We start from the raw sequence: 19,858 nt of genomic DNA, 5'->3' as shown, positions 1-19,858 counted from the left end.
CCCAAACTAATCCCACTGTCCCACTCTCTCCCCATAGCCCTGTATCAATCCCAAACTAATCCCACTGCCCCACTCTCTCCCCATAGCCCTGTATCAATCCCAAACTAATCCCACTGCCCCACTCTCTCCCCATAGCCCTGTATCAATCCCAAACTAATCCCACTGTCCCACTCTCTCCCCATAGCCCTGTATCAATCCCAAACTAATCCCACTGTCCCACTCTCTCCCCATAGCCCTGTATCAATCCCAAACTAATCCCACTGTCCCACTCTCTCCCATAACCCTGTATCAATCCAAAACTAATCCCACTGCCTCACTCTCTCCCCATAGCCCTGTATCAATCCCAAACTAATCCCACTGCCCCACTCTCTCCCCATAGCCCTGTATCAATCCCAAACTAATCCCACTGTCCCACTCTCTCCCATAGCCCTGTATCAATCCCAAACTAATCCCACTGTCCCACTCTCTCCCATAACCCTGTATCAATCCAAAACTAATCCCACTGCCCCGCTCTCTCCCCATAGCCCTGTATCAATCCCAAACTAATCCCACTGTCCCACTCTCTCCCATAGCCCTGTATCAATCCCAAACTAATCCCACTGTCCCACTCTCTCCCATAACCCTGTATCAATCCAAAACTAATCCCACTGCCCCGCTCTCTCCCCATAGCCCTGTATCAATCCAAAACTAATCCCACTGCCCCGCTCTCTCCCCATAGCCCTGTATCAATCCCAAACTAATCCCACTGTCCCCATAGCCCTGTATCAATCCTACAGTTGGAACTGAGCACCACAGTGCAGAAAGTGCCAGGTTCCATTTCCTGGTTGGTGCAGATTTCGTGTTGTGGGGGATAGGGTGAAGATGATGTTACCTGGGCTGGAGCATTTCAGCTATGAAGAGAGACTGAAAAGGCTAGGGTTGTTTTCCTTCGAGCAGAGAAGGCTGAGGGGAGATATGATTGAGGTATACAAAATTATGAGGGGCACTGATAGGTTAGATAGGAAGAAACTTTTTCCCTTAGCGGAGGGGTCAATAACCAGGGGGCATAGATTTAAGGTAAAGGGGCAGGAGGTTTAGAGGGGATTTGAGGAAATGTTTTTTCACCCGGAGGGTGTTTGGAATCTGGAACACACTGCCTGAAGAGGTGGTTGAGGCAGGAATCCTCACAATATTTAGGAAGTATTTCGATGAGCACTTGAAATGCCATAGCATAGAAGGCTACGGGCCAAGTGCTGGAAAATGGGATTAGAATAGTTAGGTGCTTGATGGCCAGCACAGACACGATGGGCTGAAGGGCCTGTTTCTGTGCTGTATAACTCTACGACTCTTTGAGTAGGGTCAACCATGATCTAATTGAATGGTAGAACAGGCTTGAGTGGGCCGAGCGGCCTGCTCTTGTTCATGTCTTCCAATGATCGTGTCAACTGTGGCTCAGTCAGTCCCGCTCTTGCCGCTGAATCAGATCGCGGGATCGAGTCGCACTCCACAATAATCTAGGCTGACATGCCAGTGCGGTACTGAGGGAGCACTGCACGGTCAGAGGTGCCACCTTTTGGATGAGACGTTAAACCGAGGGCCCTATCTGCCCTCATACATGTGCGCCAAGGATCCGACAGCCACTCTTGGAAGAAGAGCATGGGGTAGTCCTGGAGCCTATATTTATCCTTCGATCTGGCCACTATGATAATGTTCTTTGTGGGAGCTTGCTGTGCGCAAATTGTCTGCTGCATTCCCTATGATTCAACAGTGAATCCAAAGTACATCATTGGCTCTCAAGCACTTTGGGGGCCTCCTCAGTTTGCGAAAGGCACGATATAAACGTCAGGCTCCCTTATTTCTTTCTTTGAGTCAATCCAACCTCTTGACCGTGGCTCGCTACTCCCCTGAGCTTGACCGTTGACAAGGCCTGTCACAACCACGACCTTCGTATCTCTCAACGCCTACATTCCACCTCGCAACCCTACTTCCTCCTGTGTCCTCCCCAGTGATAAAACTGATTACCGCACCCCCCCCCACCCCACCATTCCCCCGTCCACAGGACCTTTGGTTTTTTATTGGCCACGAAATCTCCGCAGTTATGGCCATTTTTCCCATCATGCACTGGTGAACTTCCTTCAGCCGGGGGCAGGGGGTGGTGTGACGTGGGCAATGTTTATCTCTCAAACAACGTGGGATCTTGCTATGTGAAAATTTGCTGGTTTCCTTCCTCCATTACAACAGTGACTACAGTTTTAGCAAAAAAAAACCCCACCTCGTTGGCACTGGGAATGCGCTTTAGGAGGTGGGGAAAGGGACTGCAAGCGCTTTCTGATGTGAACATGTTTTCAGTATTAGGGTCACAGGTTGGCAGCGGCAAGGGTCCTCTCCGCTGACACTTTCTAACCGGCCTGACTGATGTCTCTGCGGTGGTACTGCAACAATCAGAGAGAGTAGGATGTGAGCTCAAGGGAGGCCGGCTGGGTGGAGAGTTGCTGCCCCCTGCTGGTGCACTAAAATACACAGTATTGTAAGCGGGGAAGAGGTGGGTGAGAGGGTTAATCCCCTCCGATAGGAACAGGCTGCCCGGTGTCTGACTGTAACTGGGAAGAGGTGGGTGAGAGGGTTAATCCCCTCCGATAGGAACAGGCTGCCTGGCGTCTGACTGTAACTGGGAAGAGGTGGGTGAGAGGGTGAATCCTCTCCGATAGGAACAGGCTGCCTGGCGTCTGACTGTAACTGGGGAAGAGGTGGGTGAGAGGGTTAATCCCCTCCGATAGGAACAGGCTGCCCGGTGTCTGACTGTAACTGAGAAGAGGTGGGTGAGAGGGTTAATCCCCTCCGATAGGAACAGGCTGCCCAGTGTCTGACTGTAACTGGGAAGAGGTGGGTGAGAGGGTTAATCCCCTCCGATAGGAACAGGCTGCCCGGTGTCTGACTGTAACTGGGAAGAGGTGGGTGAGAGGGTGAATCCTCTCCGATAGGAACAGGCTGCCCGGTGTCTGACTGTAACTGGGAAGAGGTGGGTGAGAGGGTTAATCCCCTCCGATAGGAACAGGCTGCCTGGCGTCTGACTGTAACTGAGAAGAGGTGGGTGAGAGGGTTAATCCCCTCCGATAGGAACAGGCTGCCTGGCGTCTGACTGTAACTGGGAAGAGGTGGGTGAGAGGGTTAAACCCCTCCGATAGGAACAGGCTGCCCGGTGTCTGACTGTAACTGGGAAGAGGTGGGTGAGAGGGTTAATCCCCTCCGATAGGAACAGGCTGCCCGGTGTCTGACTGTAACTGAGAAGAAGTGGGTGAGAGGGTTAATCCCCTCCGATAGGAACAGGCTGCCTGGCGTCTGACTGTAACTGGGAAGAGGTGGGTGAGAGGGTGAATCCTCTCCGATAGGAACAGGCTGCCTGGCGTCTGACTGTAACTGGGAAGAGGTGGGTGAGAGGGTTAATCCCCTCTGATAGGAACAGGCTGCCCGGTGTCTGACTGTAACTGAGAAGAAGTGGGTGAGAGGGTTAATCCCCTCCGATAGGAACAGGCTGCCTGGCGTCTGACTGTAACTGGGAAGAGGTGGGTGAGAGGGTTAATCCCCTCCGATAGGAACAGGCTGCCCGATGTCTGACTGTAACTGGGAAGAGGTGGGTGAGAGGGTTAATCCCCTCCGATAGGAACAGGCTGCCTGGCGTCTGACTGTAACTGGGAAGAGGTGTTGGAAATCCTCAACTCTCCCCCTCCAAAAAGGTGTTCAGACTGGGAGTCAGTTGAATATTTCCACAACAATGTACATTTATATAGCACCTTTAACGTATTACAACAACCCGAGATGCTCCACAGGAGTGATTAGCAAACAAAATTTGACACCGAGCCACATAAGGAGACATTAGGGCAGCTGCCCAAAAGCTTGGACAAAGAGGCAGGTTTTCAGGAGCCTCTTAAAGGAGGAGAGAGGGAGGTGGAGAGGATCAGGGAGGGAATTCCAGAGCTCGGGGCCCAGGCAGCTGAAGGCACGGCCGTCAATGGTGGAGAGATTAAAATCGGGGGATGCTCGAGAGGCCGGAATTAGAGGAGTGCAGAGATCTGGGAGGGTCGTGGGGCTGGAGGAGGTTACAGAGATAGGGAGGGAGGTGGAGTGAGGCCATGGAGAGATTTCCATATTTTGGTTGATAATGTTTTCAAGAGTAAAGCTGAGATCATCCGACCCTGTATCCTTCCCATCATTAAAACCACTCACATCCACCTCCGTTACATCGCCCGACTCCGCCCTGCCTCAGCTCATCTGCTGCTGAAACCTTCACTCATGCCTCCGTTACCTCTAGACTTGACTATTCCAACACACTCCTGGCTGCTCTCCCACATTCTACCCTCCATAAGCTTGAGGTGATCCAAAACTCTGCAGCTCGTGTCTGAACTCGCATCGAGTCCCGTTCACCCATCACCCCTGAGCTTGTTGACCTACATTGGCTCCCAGTCAAGCAACATCATGATTACTACTGAAAATAGAGACATGTTTCTATATTCAGCAAGACTCCAGTTCTGTATTACTCAACGACTATAAACATCTTGATTTTAAAATCCTCATCCTTGTTTTCAAATCCCTCTGTGACCTCGTCCCCTCTCCCTATCTCTGTAACCTCCTCCAGCCTCGCGACCCTCTGAGATCTCTGCCCTCCTCTAATTCCGGCCACTCGAGCATCCCCCCGATTTTAATGGCTCCACCATTGGCGGCCGTGCCTGCAGCTGCCTGGAGCCCCGAGCTCTGGAATTCCCTCCCTGAACCTCTCCGCCTCTCTCTCTGAAAACCATGGCCGTTGACCAATCCACGTGGATCAGTGTCAAATGTTTCATGACTTTCCTGGGACATTATACTGCAATGAAAGGCGCTATATAAATTCAAATTGCCCTCAAGAAGCTCGACACCATCCAGGACAAAGCAGTCCGCTTGATTGGCACGCCATCCACAAACATTCACTCCCTCCACCACCGACGCACAGTGGCAGCAGTGTGTACCATCTACAAGATGCACTGCAGCAATGCACCAAGGCTCCTTCGACAGCACCTTCCAAACCCGCGACCTCTACCAACTAGAAGGACAAGGGCAGCAAATACATGGGAACACCACCACCTGCAAGTTCCCCTCCAAGTCACACACCATCCTGTCTTGGAACTATATCGCCGTTCCTTCACTGTCGCTGGGTCAAAATCCTGGAACTCCCTTCCTAACAGCACTGTGGGTGTACCTACCTCACATGGACTGCAGCGGTTCAAGAAGGCAGCTCATCACCACCTTCTCAAGGGCAATTAGGGATGGGCAATAATTGCTGGCCTGGCCAGTGACGCCCACATCCCATGAAAGTATAAAAAAACAAGCGATGCAGGATTGCGAGTGGGCCATTCAGCCCCTCGAGCCTACTCCATCATTCAATAAGATCATGGCTGATTTTCTACCTCAATTCCACCTTCCCGCACTATCCCCATATCCGATCTCAGTCCTGAATACACTCAACAACTGAGCATTCACAACCCTCTGGGATAAGAGAATTTCCGAAGATTCCCCACTGCCCAAGCGTTGATGGCTTATTAAGGGTTACGGATTTCAAGGTGGATAGATGGAGTTGAGATACAGAGCAGCTATTGGATGGCGGAACAGGGCCTGAGGGGCTGAATGGCCTCCTCCCTCCCCCCCCCCCCCCCCATTCCCATGACCAATGGTACCTCTGTCCTGTTTTGCGATGCAGGATTTCTGTGTGGGGGAGATTGTACTGAGTGGTCAGTGTAGCGGTGATGGACTGGTCAGGTCTGGGAGTATACAGGTTGCCAGACTCGAACTGACCCTCTCTCTCTCTCTCTCTCTCTCTCTCTGTCCTCTGCTTGCTTTTTAGGAAGCTGTCATTGCTGCTGCCCTACTCCTGGACCATGGTCAGGTGAGTTCCTGTCCGTACAATCCTCAAATCGATCTCAGATGCAACATCGGGAAGTGTCTCTGTACAACAAGGGTAGTGGAAATGTGGAATGCTGTCCCACTGGAATGCTATGGATCCTGCAGGCTTTCAGGGCTCAGATTTCTGTCTCTTCCTTCTCTCTCTCGCTCTCACTCTTCTCCTCCAGCCTCTCTCGCACTCCCCCACTACCTTCCCTCCTCTCTTTCTCTCTTCCCTCCTCCCTCTCTCACTCTCCCCTCCTTCCTATGTCTCTTCCTCTTCCCCTCCCTCCCCCTCTTTCCTTGCCTCTACTGTCTCTCTCTCTCTGCCTCCTTTACATCTCTCTCTCTCATTCCCTCTCTCCCTCTTCCTCTCTCTCCAATTCCTCCTGTCCCTCCCCCTCCCCTCCCTGCCCCTCCACTGTCTGTCTCTCTCTCCCTCTTCCCCTCCCTCCCTTATCTGTCTCTCTCTCACCTCCCTCCGTTAACTCTCTCCTCTTTCCCCCCTTGCTCTCTCCCTCCTTCCACTGTCTCTCTTTCTCCCACCCCTCCCTCCTTTATCTCACTCTCTCTCCCTCTTTCCCTCTTTCTCTCCTTCCCTCTCTTCTGCTTCCTCACCCCACCCTTCTCTCTGTCCAGTTCCTCTGACTCTCGCCCTCTCCCCTCTGTCTCTCTCTCCCTCCATCATTCCCTCCCTCAAGGGGCAGCCGTATAAAGTTGCCCCCCCTCAGCCCCGGAGGTCAGTGAGTGCTGGGGGTGGGGGGGGGGGGTGGGGGGGGGCAAGGTCAGTCAGCTGCCTGACAGAGATTGACAGGCCTTGGGTGCCTAAGTATATCTAGGGAACTGGGGCTAAGGCGGGTGAGTGGACTCGAGGTACAGAGCAGCCTGGGCAGCAGACGGGCGACGGGTAGGGTCCATGTGAGGGTCGAGTGCCCGTGGCCTGGGAGGGAAAGGGTTAAAGCCGCTGGCCTGGGAATCATGCTGAAATGCTGACAAGCCCATTCTCCGAGTTCTCGATTGCAGTCTGTCTGTCAGTTCTCTGTGGCGTTGCCAAACATTGAAAGACCAGTGGATTTATGGTGTGGCCCTTTAAGCCGGCCTTTTCTTTCCGATGGTTTATGAGCCTCCAGCTACCCAGCTCGGGCCCGCCCCCCCGGTGCTTGGCTTCCTGTAGACAGTGGGAGCTAACTCAGTGCTGATTCATTGCCTGGCCTGCTCCAGTGGGCTGGGCAGCCTGCCTGACCGCTAATGGGCGCATGAATGCCCTTCACGAAGGTCGGCGCCATGTTGCCGGAGCAACAGATCCCATTCCGCCTCCCCACCCCAATCCCACCCGCGGCGCCGACATTTATCCTCGATGTTTTCAGCCGCTCCTCCGGCTCCCGCCTCCGAAGGCCACGGCTCCGACTCCCCGGTCCAGAGTCTCTGCATCCACCGAGACCCACTGCCGAGGGAGGGCCGCGCTGCCGGAGGGTCCACCTTCCCCCGCGTGCGACGTCAGACCGAGGGCCCCCGCCTGGCCATTTAATCGTGCTGCTAGATGCGGGATCTTGCTGTGCGCAAATTGAGTGGCGCACTGGTCGCGTGGCAACAGTGACCGTGCTTCACATTCAGGAGCTCGTTGGCTGCCAGGGGGGACTTGGCACGTCCTGTGGTGCTGATTCAATGCAAGCTGTTTCTAAGGCCAACACATCAGCGACATGAGGGTCAAAGGTTAGCAGTGAGCAGGCCCCATTGACTGCCTGGCTCAAAGCGGGATAGGCAGAGGTTCACGCAGCCCTAAGGAGGCAAGCGGGGCCCTCCGAGGCCCACCTCAGGCCGATGGCCTGCAGCCACTGAACGCCATACAGGTTGACAGGTGGAGACAGTGGCCTGTAGTTCCAGCCCCTAACTCAGTCCCAGACTGACAACCATTTGCCAGTAAGTGGGAAGAGGTGGGTGAGAGGGTGAATCCCCTCTGATAGGAACAGGCGGCCCGGTGTCTGACTGTAACTGGGAGGAAGTGGGTGAGAGGGTGAATCCCCTCCGATAGGAACAGGCTGCCCGGTGTCTGACTGTAACTGGGAAGAGGTGGGTGAGAGGGTTAATTCTCTCTGATAGGAACAGGCTGCCCAGTGTCTGATTGTCACTGGGAAGAGGTGGGTGAGAGGGTTAATCCCCTCTGAAAGGAACAGGCTGCCCGGTGTCTGATTGTAACTGGGAAGAGGTGGGTGAGAGGGTTAATCCCCTCCGATAGGAACAGGTTGCCCGGTGTCTGACTGTAACTGGGACGAAGTGGGTGAGAGGGTGAATCCCCTCCGATGGGAACAGGCTGCCCGGTGTCTGACTGTAAGTGGGAAGAGGTGGGTGAGAGGGTGAATCCCCTCCGATAGGAACAGGCTGCCCCATGTCTGACTGTAACTGGGAAGAGGTGGGTGAGAGGGTTAATTCTCTCTGATAGGAACAGGCTGCCCAGTGTCTGACTGTAAGTGGGAAGAGGTGGGTGAGAGGGTGAATTCCCTCCGATAGGAACAGGCTGCCTGGTGTCTGACTGTAACGGGGAAGAGGTGGGTGAGAGGGTGAATCCCCTCCGATAGGAACAGGCTGCCCGGTGTCTGACTGTAACTGGGAAGAGGTGGGTGCGAGGATTAATCCGCTCCGATAGGAACAGGCTGCCCGGTGTCTGACTGTAACTGGGAAGAGGTGGGTGAGAGGGTGAATCCCCTCTGATAGGAACAGGCTGCCCGGTGTCTGACTGTAACTGGGAAGAGGTGGGTGAGAGGGTGAATCCCCTCCGATAGGAACAGGCTGCCCGGTGTCTGACTGTAACTGGGAAATGGTGGGTGAGAGGGTGAATCCTCTCTGATCGGAACAGTCTGCCCGGTGTCTGATTGTCACTGGGAAGAGGAGGTTGAATCCTCTCTGATAGGAACAGGCTGCCCGGTGTCCGACTGTCACTGGGAAGAGGTAGGTGAGAGGGTTAATCCCCTCTGATAGGAACAGGCTGCCCGGTGTCTGACTGTCACTGGGAAAAGGTGGGTGAGAGGATGAATCCCCTCTGATAGGAACAGGCCGCCCGGTGTCTGACTGTAACTGGGACGAAGTGGGTGAGAGGGTGAATCCCCTCCGATAGGAACAGGCTGCCCGCTGTCTGACTGTAACTGCGAAGAGGTGGGTGAGAGGGTTAATCCCCTCCGATAGGAACAGGCTGCCCGGTGTCTGACTGTAACTGGGAAGAAGTGGGTTAATCCACTCCCCTAGGAACAGGCTACCTGGTGTCTGACTGTAACTGGGAAGAGGTGGGTGAGAGGGTTAATCCCCTATGATTGGTACAGGCTGCCCGGTGTCTGACTGTGACTGGGAAGAGGTGGGTGAGAGGGTGAATCCTCTCTGATCGGAACAGGCTGCCCGGTGTCTGATTGTCACTGGGAAGAGGAGGGCGAATCCTCTCTGATAGGAACAGGCTGCCCGGTGTCTGACTGTCACTGGGAAGAGGTGGGTGAGAGGGTTAATCCCCTCTGATAGGAACAGGCTGCCCGGTGTCTGACTGTCACTGGGAAAAGGTGGGTGAGAGGGTGAATCCCCTCTGATAGGAACAGGCCGCCCGGTGTCGGACTGTAAGTGGGAAGAGGTGGGTGAGAGGGTGAATCCCCTCCCATCGGAACAGGCTGCCCGCTGTCTGAGTGTAACTGGGAAGAGGAGGGTGAGAGGGTGAATCCCCTCCGATAGGAACAGGCTGCCCGGTGTCTGACTGTAACTGCGAAGAGGTGGGTGAGAGGGTTAATCCCCTCCGATAGGAAAAGGCTGCCCGGTATCTGATTGTAACTGGGAAGAGGTGGGTGATAGGGTTATTCCCCTCCGATAGGAACAGGCTGCCCGGTGTCTGACTGTAACTGGGAAGAAGTGGGTTAATCCACTCCCCTAGGAACAAGCTACCTGGTGTCTGACTGTGACTGGGAAGAGGTGGGTGAGAGGGTTAATCCCCGTCTGACTGCAACTGGGAAGAGGTGGGTGAGAGAGTGAATCCCCTCCAATAGGAACAGGCTGCCCGGTGTCTGACTGTAACTGGGAAGAGGTGGGTGAGAGGGTGAATCCCCTCCGATAGGAACAGGCTGCCCCACGTCTGACTGTAACTGGGAAGAGGTGGGTGAGAGGGGGAATCCTCTCTGATAGGAACAGGCTGCCCGGTGTCTGACTGTCACTGGGAAGAGGTGGGTGAGAGGGTTAATCCCCTCCGATAGGAACAGGCTGCCTGGTGTCTGACTGTAACTGGGAAGAGGTGGGTGAGAGGGTTAATCCCCGTCTGACTGCAACTGGGAAGAGGTGGGTGAGAGAGTGAATCCCCTCCAATAGGAACAGGCTGCCCGGTGTCTGACTGTAACTGGGAAGAGGTGGGTGAGAGGGTGAATCCCCTCCGATAGGAACAGGCTGCCCCACGTCTGACTGTAACTGGGAAGAGGTGGGTGAGAGGGGGAATCCTCTCTGATAGGAACAGGCTGCCCGGTGTCTGACTGTCACTGGGAAGAGGTGGGTGAGAGGGTTAATCCCCTCTGATAGGAACAGGCTGCCCGGTGTCTGACTGTCACTGGGAAGAGGTGGGTGAGAGGGTGAATCCTCTCTGATAGGAACAGGCTGCCCGGTGTCTGACTGTCACTGGGAAAAGGTGGGTGAGAGGGTGAATCCCCTCTGATAGGAACAGGCCGCCCGCTGTCTGACTGTAACTGGGACGAAGTGGGTGAGAGGGTGAATCCCCTCCGATAGGAACAGGCTGCCCGGTGTCTGACTGTAACTGGGAAGAGGTGGGCGAGAGGGTGAATCCCCTCCCATAGGAACAGGCTGCCCGCTGTCTGAGTGTAACTGGGAAGAGGAGGGTGAGAGGGTGAATCCCCTCCGATAGGAACAGGCTGCCCGGTGTCTGACTGTAACTGCAAAGAGGTGGGTAAGAGGGTTAATCCCCTCCGATAGGAAAAGGCTGCCCGGTATCTGATTGTAACTGGGAAGAGGTGGGTGATAGGGTTATTCCCCTATGATACGAACAGGCTGCCCGGTGTCTGACTGTGACTGGGAAGAGGTGTGTGAGAGGGTTAATCCCCTCCAATAGGAACAGGCTGCCTGGTGTCTGACTGTAACTGGGAAGAGGTGGGTGAGAGGGTTAATCCCCGTCTGACTGTAACTGGGAAGAGGTGGGTGAGAGATTGAGTCCCCTCCGATAGGAACAGGCTGCCTGGTGTCTGACTGTCACTGGGAAGAGGTGGGTGAGAGGGTGAATCCTCTCTGATAGGAACAGGCTGCCCTGTGTCTGACTGTAATTGCGAAGAGGTGGGTGAGAGGGTTAATCCTATCTGATAGGAACAGGCTGCCTGGTGTCTGACTGTAACTGGGAAGTGTTGGGTGAGAGGGTGAATCCTCTCTGATAGGAACAGGCTGCCCTGTGTCTGACTGTAACTGGGAAGAGGTGGGTGAGAGGGTGAATCCTATCTGATAGGAACAGGCTGCCCTGTGTCTGACTGTAACTGGGAAGAGGTGGGTGAGAGGGTGAATCCTATCTGATAGGAACAGGCTGCCCGGTGTCTGACTGTAACTGGGAAGAGGTGGGTGAGAGGGTGAATCCTATCTGATAGGAACAGGCTGCCCGGTGTCTGACTGTAACTGGGAAGAGGTGGGTGAGAGGGTTAATCCTATCTGATAGGAACAGGCTGCCTGGTGTCTGACTGTAACTGGGAAGTGTTGGGTGAGAGGGTGAATCCTCTCTGATAGGAACAGGCTGCCCTGTGTCTGACTGTAACTGGGAAGAGGTGGGTGAGAGGGTGAATCCTATCTGATAGGAACAGGCTGCCCTGTGTCTGACTGTAACTGGGAAGAGGTGGGTGAGAGGGTGAATCCTATCTGATAGGAACAGGCTGCCCGGTGTCTGACTGTAACTGGGAAGAGGTGGGTGAGAGGGTGAATCCCCTCTGATAGGAACAGGCTGCCCTGTGTCTGACTGTAACTGGGTAGAGGTGGGTGAGAGGTTTAGCGCTATCTGTTGGGAACAAGCCGCTCCCTCTCTCCCATCCTTCATGACATTCGCAATGACATTTGACCTTGGAAACTGGGCGAGGTCGTTGCAGTTGCCCATCTGCTTCATCCAATGGAATGTCTGCCCTCCGAGGTGTGAGTGTCTGGGCGAGGGTGGGTGGATTTTCTTCTGGGGCGGGGGATAGAGTTCTGCTTACTGTCCCTGTCTTGGCCGACAGTCGGCCAGTCCTGTGTTTGAGACCGAGAATGGAATGGAGACGGGAAAGAGGGATGGAGAGGCATCCCACAGCACCCTAATCACTGCTTATAGTTGTTGACTAAGGGATAACAGGCCAACAACGGGAAAGAAAATTTTCGCAATTGAGACGGAAAGACAGACAGACTCGCATTTCTTTTTAATCAAGGTGTTTAAAGTCCTGAAGGGTTTTGATGGTGTAAGTACGGAGAAACTGTTCCCTGTTTCCAGCGGTCAGTAACCAGAGGACACAGGTTCAAGGTGGTCAGTGAAAGAATCGGAGGGGGAAGATGAGCTTCCCAGAGGCTACATCGAATGGTATTTGCAGCATAGAAACAGGCCATTCGGCCCAACTGGTCTGTGCTGGTGTTTGTGCTCCGCATGTGCCTCCTCCCAACCCTACTTAATCCCATTCCAGCAACATATCCTTCTCTGCCTCTCGCCCTCGTGTTTATCCAGCTTCCCCTTAAGCTCATCTATACTGAACGCCTTCATAAATCTTAAAGACCTCTTTCAGGTCAACCCCTCGGCCTTCTCTTTTCTGGAGAAAAGAGCCCCAGCCTGTTTTCGCCTTTAGACATCTTAAGCAGCCCCGGGGGGGGGGGGGCAGGGCTCGGAGGAGGGGTGGGGGCAGTGGCGGGGGGAAACAGAAACAAAGATTGTCAGCGAAATGGCATTTCACTCAAATAAAACCTTTCAGTTACTCAGCGATCCGGGCACCTGCCGAGATTTCATTACTTCAGGATCTCGGAGGCTTTGGGGCCTTGTTCAAAATGGTGGCTGATCTCCGGTTGCCCGGCAACAGCTGGATATTGGAATGCTGACATGAGGCAGGATTATTATCATTTTCTTCACTAATCCTTTGACGTTAAGGTTACATAAAAGTGTAAACAGCTTCCCCTTTGGTGGTACTGAGCCCCACACACATAGATTCCATCCCTTCCCCACCCCCCCTCAACAACACCCAGTCCGTGCCGAGTTGCTGATCGCAGCCAGTTCTCTCAACCTGCCTTAGTTAGTCCCGTTCCCGCACCACTCCCCGCCCCCCACTCTTTCCCCATTAGCCCAGCAATTCTTTTTTCCTTTTAGAGTATTTATCCAATTCCTTTGGAAAGTTACTGGTAAGCGGTCCGCTTCAGGCTCACTGTGTTTAAAAAAGAAAATTCTCCGCATCTCCTCTTTAGATCTCCTCCTGATTGAGGATGAAAAAGTTACAAGGCGGCGGGGAAAAAGCAGGGGAGCGGGATCCCCACCGAGCCAGCACAGGCACGCTGGGCTGAATGGCCTCCTTCTGTAATTCTATGATCTTAAATCCGTCCTTGACCCGCCAGTGGAAACAGATCTTCCCTATCTACTCGATCAAATCCGCTCGTAACTTTGAACACGAGTGAATTTGAGAAAATAATTCATCGGCGCTCAAGGTGCATTTCGAGATGGGTGGGAAGTGGCCGTCAAAACACTGACTTCCGCAGTCAGAGTTTAAATTTGGGACTCCTTTCCCTCCTCCATATATGACTGGGGCCCGCTTTCCAACTTCTAATTTCCTCGAAACCGTCACGCAATCGGAATTTCAGAATTTGAGTGGCAAAACTACTTGTCGTCTTATTTTTTTGACCGGATTCTCGGACACAAAATAGGCCCAAAATTGGAGGGGGAGGGGGCGTGACGTGTCACCAGCCGCCCTCTCGCCCCCACAAAACTGGCTCCATTACTGCTGGGTGGTGGCGTCAGGCTGGAGGGCCTTGTCCAGGTTTTGGGCCTAGTGAAGGCCCAAGCATCCACAGCTGGCTCAAGGGTTTGAATGGGCAGAGTTTTGGGTGACAGTACGATGTGGGAGAGGGCCCACAGTCCAGGAGCGGCACCGCAGCCCAGTCTCCTGTGTGGCTCCCTCATGGGCTTGTCAAATATGCTGAGGGGCCATGTTCCCCCCAGTTGCCCCGACGTGGCGGTGGTGGTGGGCCTCCGCAGGCGGCTGCTCCTGCACAACTGAGTTGCCTCCGCTCGGGACACTTCAGAGGGATGTCAGGGGTTCAGCCGCGTGGGGCTGGAACTGGAGTCACGCGTCGATCCTGACTGCTTAGACTAGAAAGGAGCCGCATTTCTGTGGCGCCTGTCCCGACCTCGGGATGTCTGAAAGCACTTGGCGGCCGGGGGAGGGTACCTCTGTTTTCAAGCGGTATTGTAGGGGGGAACGCAGTGGCCGATTCATGCACAGCAAGATCCCACAAACGGCAATGGGATGAATATATATATTGGGCCTCAGGACACCGGGGGTGGAGGAAATCTGCGGCTGCTCTTCTTCTAAAACTGGCCCGTGGGGGGTGGGGGGGGGGGGGGGGGGGAAAGGTCTCTGCTTGCCTCAAGCGCGTCCTGTCCCTGGGGCCTGCAAGGGATTAAGTCGGGAGGGGAGAAGTCGCGTCCCGAGGCCTGTTCCGATAGGCTGGGCAATCCTGGCCACACAACCGGGCCAATCACAGGGCCTGCTGATGGTCAGTGCTTGAACCAATCAGGAGCAAGGAGAAAGGTGGGGGCGGGGGTAGGGGGAGGGTGCAGGGTAGGGGATGTAGTGAGGAGAGACTCGGGCTGGCTTATTAATCCAGTGTGTGTGTGCATGAGGGAGAGAGAGAGAGAGAGAGAGAGTGACTGCATCGAAATCTCCCCGGCAACAGGATCTCCCAGGGAGGCAGGGACTGAGGAGCCGCAACATTTCTGTCCTCGTAATTCCGGTTTGGCCTGACCTCCGAAATGCTGGAACGCTGGGCAGGGGTGAGTTTGAATCGGCACGCGGATCCGTTGAGGGTCACGCAAGCTGCCCTCGTTCTCCGCCACCTTCCCCACCCTCACCCTCCGCCGTTCATTCTGGACTTGTCTTCCGGGACTGAGCTGGGGTTCCAGCTTCACTGGGGGGAACCATCACGGTGCGCAGGCTTTGACTGTGATTCTCCCGTCTCCTCCCGGATAACCTTGGGAATCCTTGAGCCGGACAGGCCCCGTGCCCCATCGTCGGGGGATGGGTGGGGGATGGTTAGAGGTCGTAGGCTGGAATCTGTGGCTGAGGATCTGGGGGCAGGTGGCCGGGGGTTGGGAGCAGTTAATTGACTGTCGAGGAGGCTGGTATTCCCTAGAGAGGGAGGCTGCCAGATGGAGCAGATCTTCATTGCTGGAGAGCGAGAGAGAGAGGGAGAGAGGGGCAGTGAGAAAGACAGCAAGGGACAGAGGGAGACTAAGAGAAGCAAACAGAGAGAGGCAGAGAGACAGAGAGTGTGACAGGGACTGACAAAGACAGAGGAAAACAGAGAGTTGGAGAGAGAGAGAGACAGAGAGAGAGTCAGAGACAGTTGGAGAGAGGGAGAGGGAGACATACAGTGACAGACTCTGCCTCACCCTTTCCCTACACCATCTAACTTTCCAACTCCCCCCTTCTCTATCTCTCTCTACCTCTCTATCTTCCTCTATCTCTTTTTCTCTTCACATCCTTTTCTCTATTCCTCTTATCCTTTGATCTCTGCCTGTCTCTCTCAGACTGTCCTTCTCGCTCCCTCTCCCTACTTTTCTCTATCTTTCTCTCTTCAACCTTCTTCTTTTGCGGTTTCTCTCCCCTGCTCTCTCTCTCTCTCCCCCCCACCTTCTAACCTTTACCCTCTCCCTCTGTCCCTTCTTCGCTCCCCTTCGGCCTCTCTCTCTCCTTTCTCTCCCTTCCCTCTGCTATCTCCCTCTCACAGCCTTTCCTCCTCTCTCTCCTTTCCTCTACCTCTCTATCTCTCACTCCCTTCTTGTCTCTCACTCCCTCTCTCTCCCTCTCCTAGCCGCTCTTCCTCGTCCTTCCTCTGCTCCTCCCTCTCCCACCCCTGCATTTTTGGATGAGACGTTAAACTGAGGGTCCCGTTTGGCCTCCACGGCAGACGTAAAAGACCCCACGGCCACTCGTCTGAAGAATAGCAGGGGCGTTGTCCCCGGTGTCCCGGTCAATATTTACTCCTCAATCAACATCAGTTAAAAAAAAAACGGACTGTCTGGTCATTATCACACTGCTATTTGTGGGATCTTGCTGTGCACAAATTGGCCACTGTGTTTCCTGCACGGCAACGGTGACCACACTTCAGAAAGTGGGTCCGAGATCAAAGGCGGGGTAAAGGGAGCTCCAATCCCAATAAGGAGACACGGTGGTGTAGTGGTCATGTCCCTGGGTCAGTAATCCAGAGGCCCAGGCTAATGTCCCGGGGACGTGGGTTCAAATCCCACGATGGCGGCTGGTGCAATTTAAATTCAATTAGCTAATAAATTCAATCAATGTAAAAACAAAATCTCGAATTGAAAGCTAGTCTTGGTAACGGGGTGTTTCGAAACTCTCATCGCGTGTCATAAAAACCCATCTGGCTCACTGATGTCCTTTTAGGGAAGGAAATCTGCCGTCCTCACTCGGTCTGGCCGACGTGTGACTCCACGGCAGTGTGATGGACTCAGCACGGCCCTCTGAAATGGCCAAGCGAGCCGCTCACATGCTCAAGGGCGATGAGGGATGGGCAACCAATGCTTACCAGCCACGCCCATCTACCATGAAAGAACAATACAAAGGGCAGGATCTGACTGAATGGCGGAGCTGACTCGAGGGGCTGAATGGTGACCCTCCTGATCCTCATGTCCTCGCCTGATGCGACCCTCCGAGATCTCCGCCCTCCTCTAATTCCGGCCTCTCGAGCATCCCCCGATCTCAATCTCTCCACCACTGGCGGCCGTGCCTTCAGCTGCCTAGGCCCCGAGCTCTGGAATTCCCTCCCTGAACCTCTCCGTCCCTCTACCTCTCTCTCTCTCCTCCTTTAAGACGCTCCGGAAAATCCACCTTTTTGCGCCAACTTTTTGGTCACCTGTCCTTATATCCCCTTATGTGTCTCGGCGTCAGATCTTTCTCTCTGTATGATGTGGCTGTGTAAAGTAATTGGTTTAGCGGGGAGTTGAGGAGGAATTTCTTTCACCCAGAGGGTGATCCTTGGGGGTCTGGAACTCACTGCCTGAAAGGGCGGTCGAGGCAGAAACCCTCATGGCATTTTAAAAAAAACACACTCGGATATTCACTCGCAGTGCCATAACCTACAGGGCGACAGAACCAGAGATTAGGATTAAGATTGGATAGCTCTTTACTGGCTGGCACGGACGTGATGGGCCCAATGGCCCCCCCCGCTGTGCCGTTAATTTTTTGTTCTTCGCTTCAATGTTTTATATTAAAGGCGCCGTGCCAGTGTAAGTTGTTGTTGTTGTTTGTCTGCTCTTACACTCTCTTTTCTCCCTGTAGGAGTACGACGTGGAGACTCCCTACGGGACACTGCACGTGACCATCCACGGCTCGCCCAAAGGGAACCGTCCGGCCATCCTCACCTACCACGATGTTGGCCTCAACCGTACGTAAAGCTCTGTCCCCGATAAGTGGTGGGGGGGGGGGGGGGGGGGTGCTGGTGGCTGGGGGTGTTAACCCAAGCCGTCTGTCTAATGCTCGTCGTTCCACCCCTCAGATAAGACCTGCTTCAACAGTCTCTTCAAGTTTGAGGACATGCTGGAGATCACCAAGAATTTTGTGGTGTGCCACATCGATGCACCCGGGCAGCAGGAGGGGGCCGCCTCTTTCCCCCCGGGGTGAGTGCACAGACGCGGGTGACAGCTGGGCCTTCACCAGTCCTATTTCCCCCCCCCTCGCCCCACTTACCCTTTCCACATTTGTCACATGCCCTCTCTTTCAAAGTGTTCTTCCCTTTGTCCCATTCTCCCATTCATCGTCCCTGTGCCCTCTCCCTGTAAGAGCTCCCACCCCCCGCCCTTAGCCTCATTTCCCCAGCCCTCTCCAGGCCTACAACTGAGGAAAATGAGGCCAATTCTAGGCCTAAGGCCTGATGAAGGGGCTGGGCCAACACCTGAGGAAAATGAGGCCAATTCTAGGCCTAAGGCCTGATGAAGGGGCTGGGCCAACACCTGAGGAAAATGAGGCCAATTCTGGGCCTAGGCCTGATGATGAAGGGGCTGGGCCAACACCTGAGGACAATGAGGCCAAATGTGGGCCTCGGGCCCGATAAAGGGACTGGGCCAGCACTTGAGGAAGATCAGGCCATCTGACCTAAATCCAGAAATATAGCAGGCTTCAAAGTCACGGTAATTCTAAGGCTCACCTGGGTGATGGGAGAAGGATAGAAAGGGGGTAAATTGGACCTCATTTAATCCTGTCCCCTTGGTCCTTAATGGATTCTTTAAACTCATAAACTAACGTTGTTCAACAGCCACTTGGGAATATTTGATGGGGTCAGTGTAGGGGAGCTTTACTCTGTATCTAATCTGTTTTTTTCCACTTTTTTTTTCACTGGGCTCATCCCTGAAGTCTAGTCACCAGACAGGAGGCCAGTCAGTGGCGAGTGAAGCAGACCATCAGAAGGAGAAAATTTAATGGGACAGTGTAGAAGGAGCTTTACTCTGTATCTAACCCCGTTTTTTTTTATGTCGAGGGGGCCTTTATTCCTCAGGCCCCCTTTATATACACACTTATATTTTTTAAATAAATTTATTAAAACCAGATAAATAAACAAAAAACTCAAATTAAAATGCCATTCTCGGCGTCGACGATGCACTCCAGTCCCTGCGGTGCCCACCGGTCGCGGAAGGCCTCAAGCGTACCGGCGGACACCGCATGCTCCTTTTCCAGGGACACCCGGGCGCGAACGTAACCGCGGAAGAGGGGCAGGCAATCGGGGAGGACGGACCCCCCGACGGCCCGCAACCTGGACCTGTGAATTGCCACCTTGGCCAGGCCCAGGAGCAGACCGACGAGGAGATCCTCCTCCCGGCCCAAGCCCCTCCGCACCGGGTGCCCAAAGATCAGGAGTGTGGGACTGAAGTGCAGCCAGAATTTGAGGAGCAGCCCCTTCAGATACTCAAAGAGGGGCTGCAACCTCGCACACTCCGTATAAATGTGGAACACGGACTCGTCCAGGCCGCAGAAAGTACAGGTGGCCTGGGAGTCCGTGAACCTACTTAAAAGCCTATTGCACGGGACTGCTCTGTGCAGCACCCTCCATCCCAAGTCCCCGATGTAAAGGGGGAAGACTCCCGCGTAGAGAGACCTCCATCGGGGTTTCCCCTCGCCGCCAGATGGCAACGCCAGGGAGTGTCCGGCCGGCTGACGAGGGCGAGGAAGTGGAGAGTGTGCAGGAGCAGCCCGTACAGGAAACCCCTCCGCGCCGATTGGAATGGCACGGAGGGCATTTCCGAGAGGCGGCTCGGGTTGTGCGGGACCGGCTCCCGAGGAGGGTTTCGGGGCCTGGGTCCGATGAGCAGTTCCGGCCGAGCGGGAGTCAGCTCGGCCGGGATCGCTCCGCACTCCCGAGCCCCCTCGCCACCCGCAGTGAGGGGCGTCCCGGGGGTTTCGGCTACTCCTCCGCCCGCCGGACCGTCCCCGGAGTCGGCCGCCCGGACAGCCGAGGCGCTCTCCTCCGCCGGCGGGGGAGCGCCCTGACTGGAGGCGACCATGTTCCAGACTCGGAAAAGATCCCGGTAAAAGACAGGCAACTCCCTCAGAGAGGCGTGGCTAACGGACTCCACCGGGAGCTGCGTGTCGTCTTGAAGGCAGTGACACTGGCGGAAAAAATACGTCGCCAGCGCACACCATCTGGGAGGACGCTCGACGTACAGTTATCTCTGCAGGGTCCGAAGGCGGATAGTCGCAGCCTGGGTGCGGACGCACACCAGCGACTGACCGCC

At 54.7% G+C, this 19,858-nt stretch overlaps 1 protein-coding gene across 3 annotated transcripts in view; it reads left to right on the top strand.

Moving 5' to 3' along the window:
• ndrg2 (NDRG family member 2) overlaps positions 1–19,858 on the top strand; it is a 116,363-nt gene that overhangs the window by 66,830 nt on the left and 29,675 nt on the right. For 2 of the 3 annotated variants that reach the window (XM_068014453.1, XM_068014454.1), the window contains 3 exons: positions 5,852–5,893; positions 17,412–17,517; positions 17,629–17,749. In XM_068014453.1, the coding sequence (XP_067870554.1) occupies positions 5,852–5,893; positions 17,412–17,517; positions 17,629–17,749 (269 nt within the window). The remainder of the gene's footprint in view (positions 1–5,851; positions 5,894–17,411; positions 17,518–17,628; positions 17,750–19,858) is intronic. The other variant, XM_068014455.1, reaches the window with a different exon arrangement.

The sequence above is a fragment of the Heterodontus francisci genome, chromosome 34 (assembly GCF_036365525.1).
Source record: "Heterodontus francisci isolate sHetFra1 chromosome 34, sHetFra1.hap1, whole genome shotgun sequence".
NCBI classification, from domain to species: Eukaryota; Metazoa; Chordata; class Chondrichthyes; order Heterodontiformes; family Heterodontidae; genus Heterodontus; species Heterodontus francisci.
Note: the sequence above shows the minus strand (reverse complement) of the source record. Positions and strands in the feature narration are given on the sequence as shown.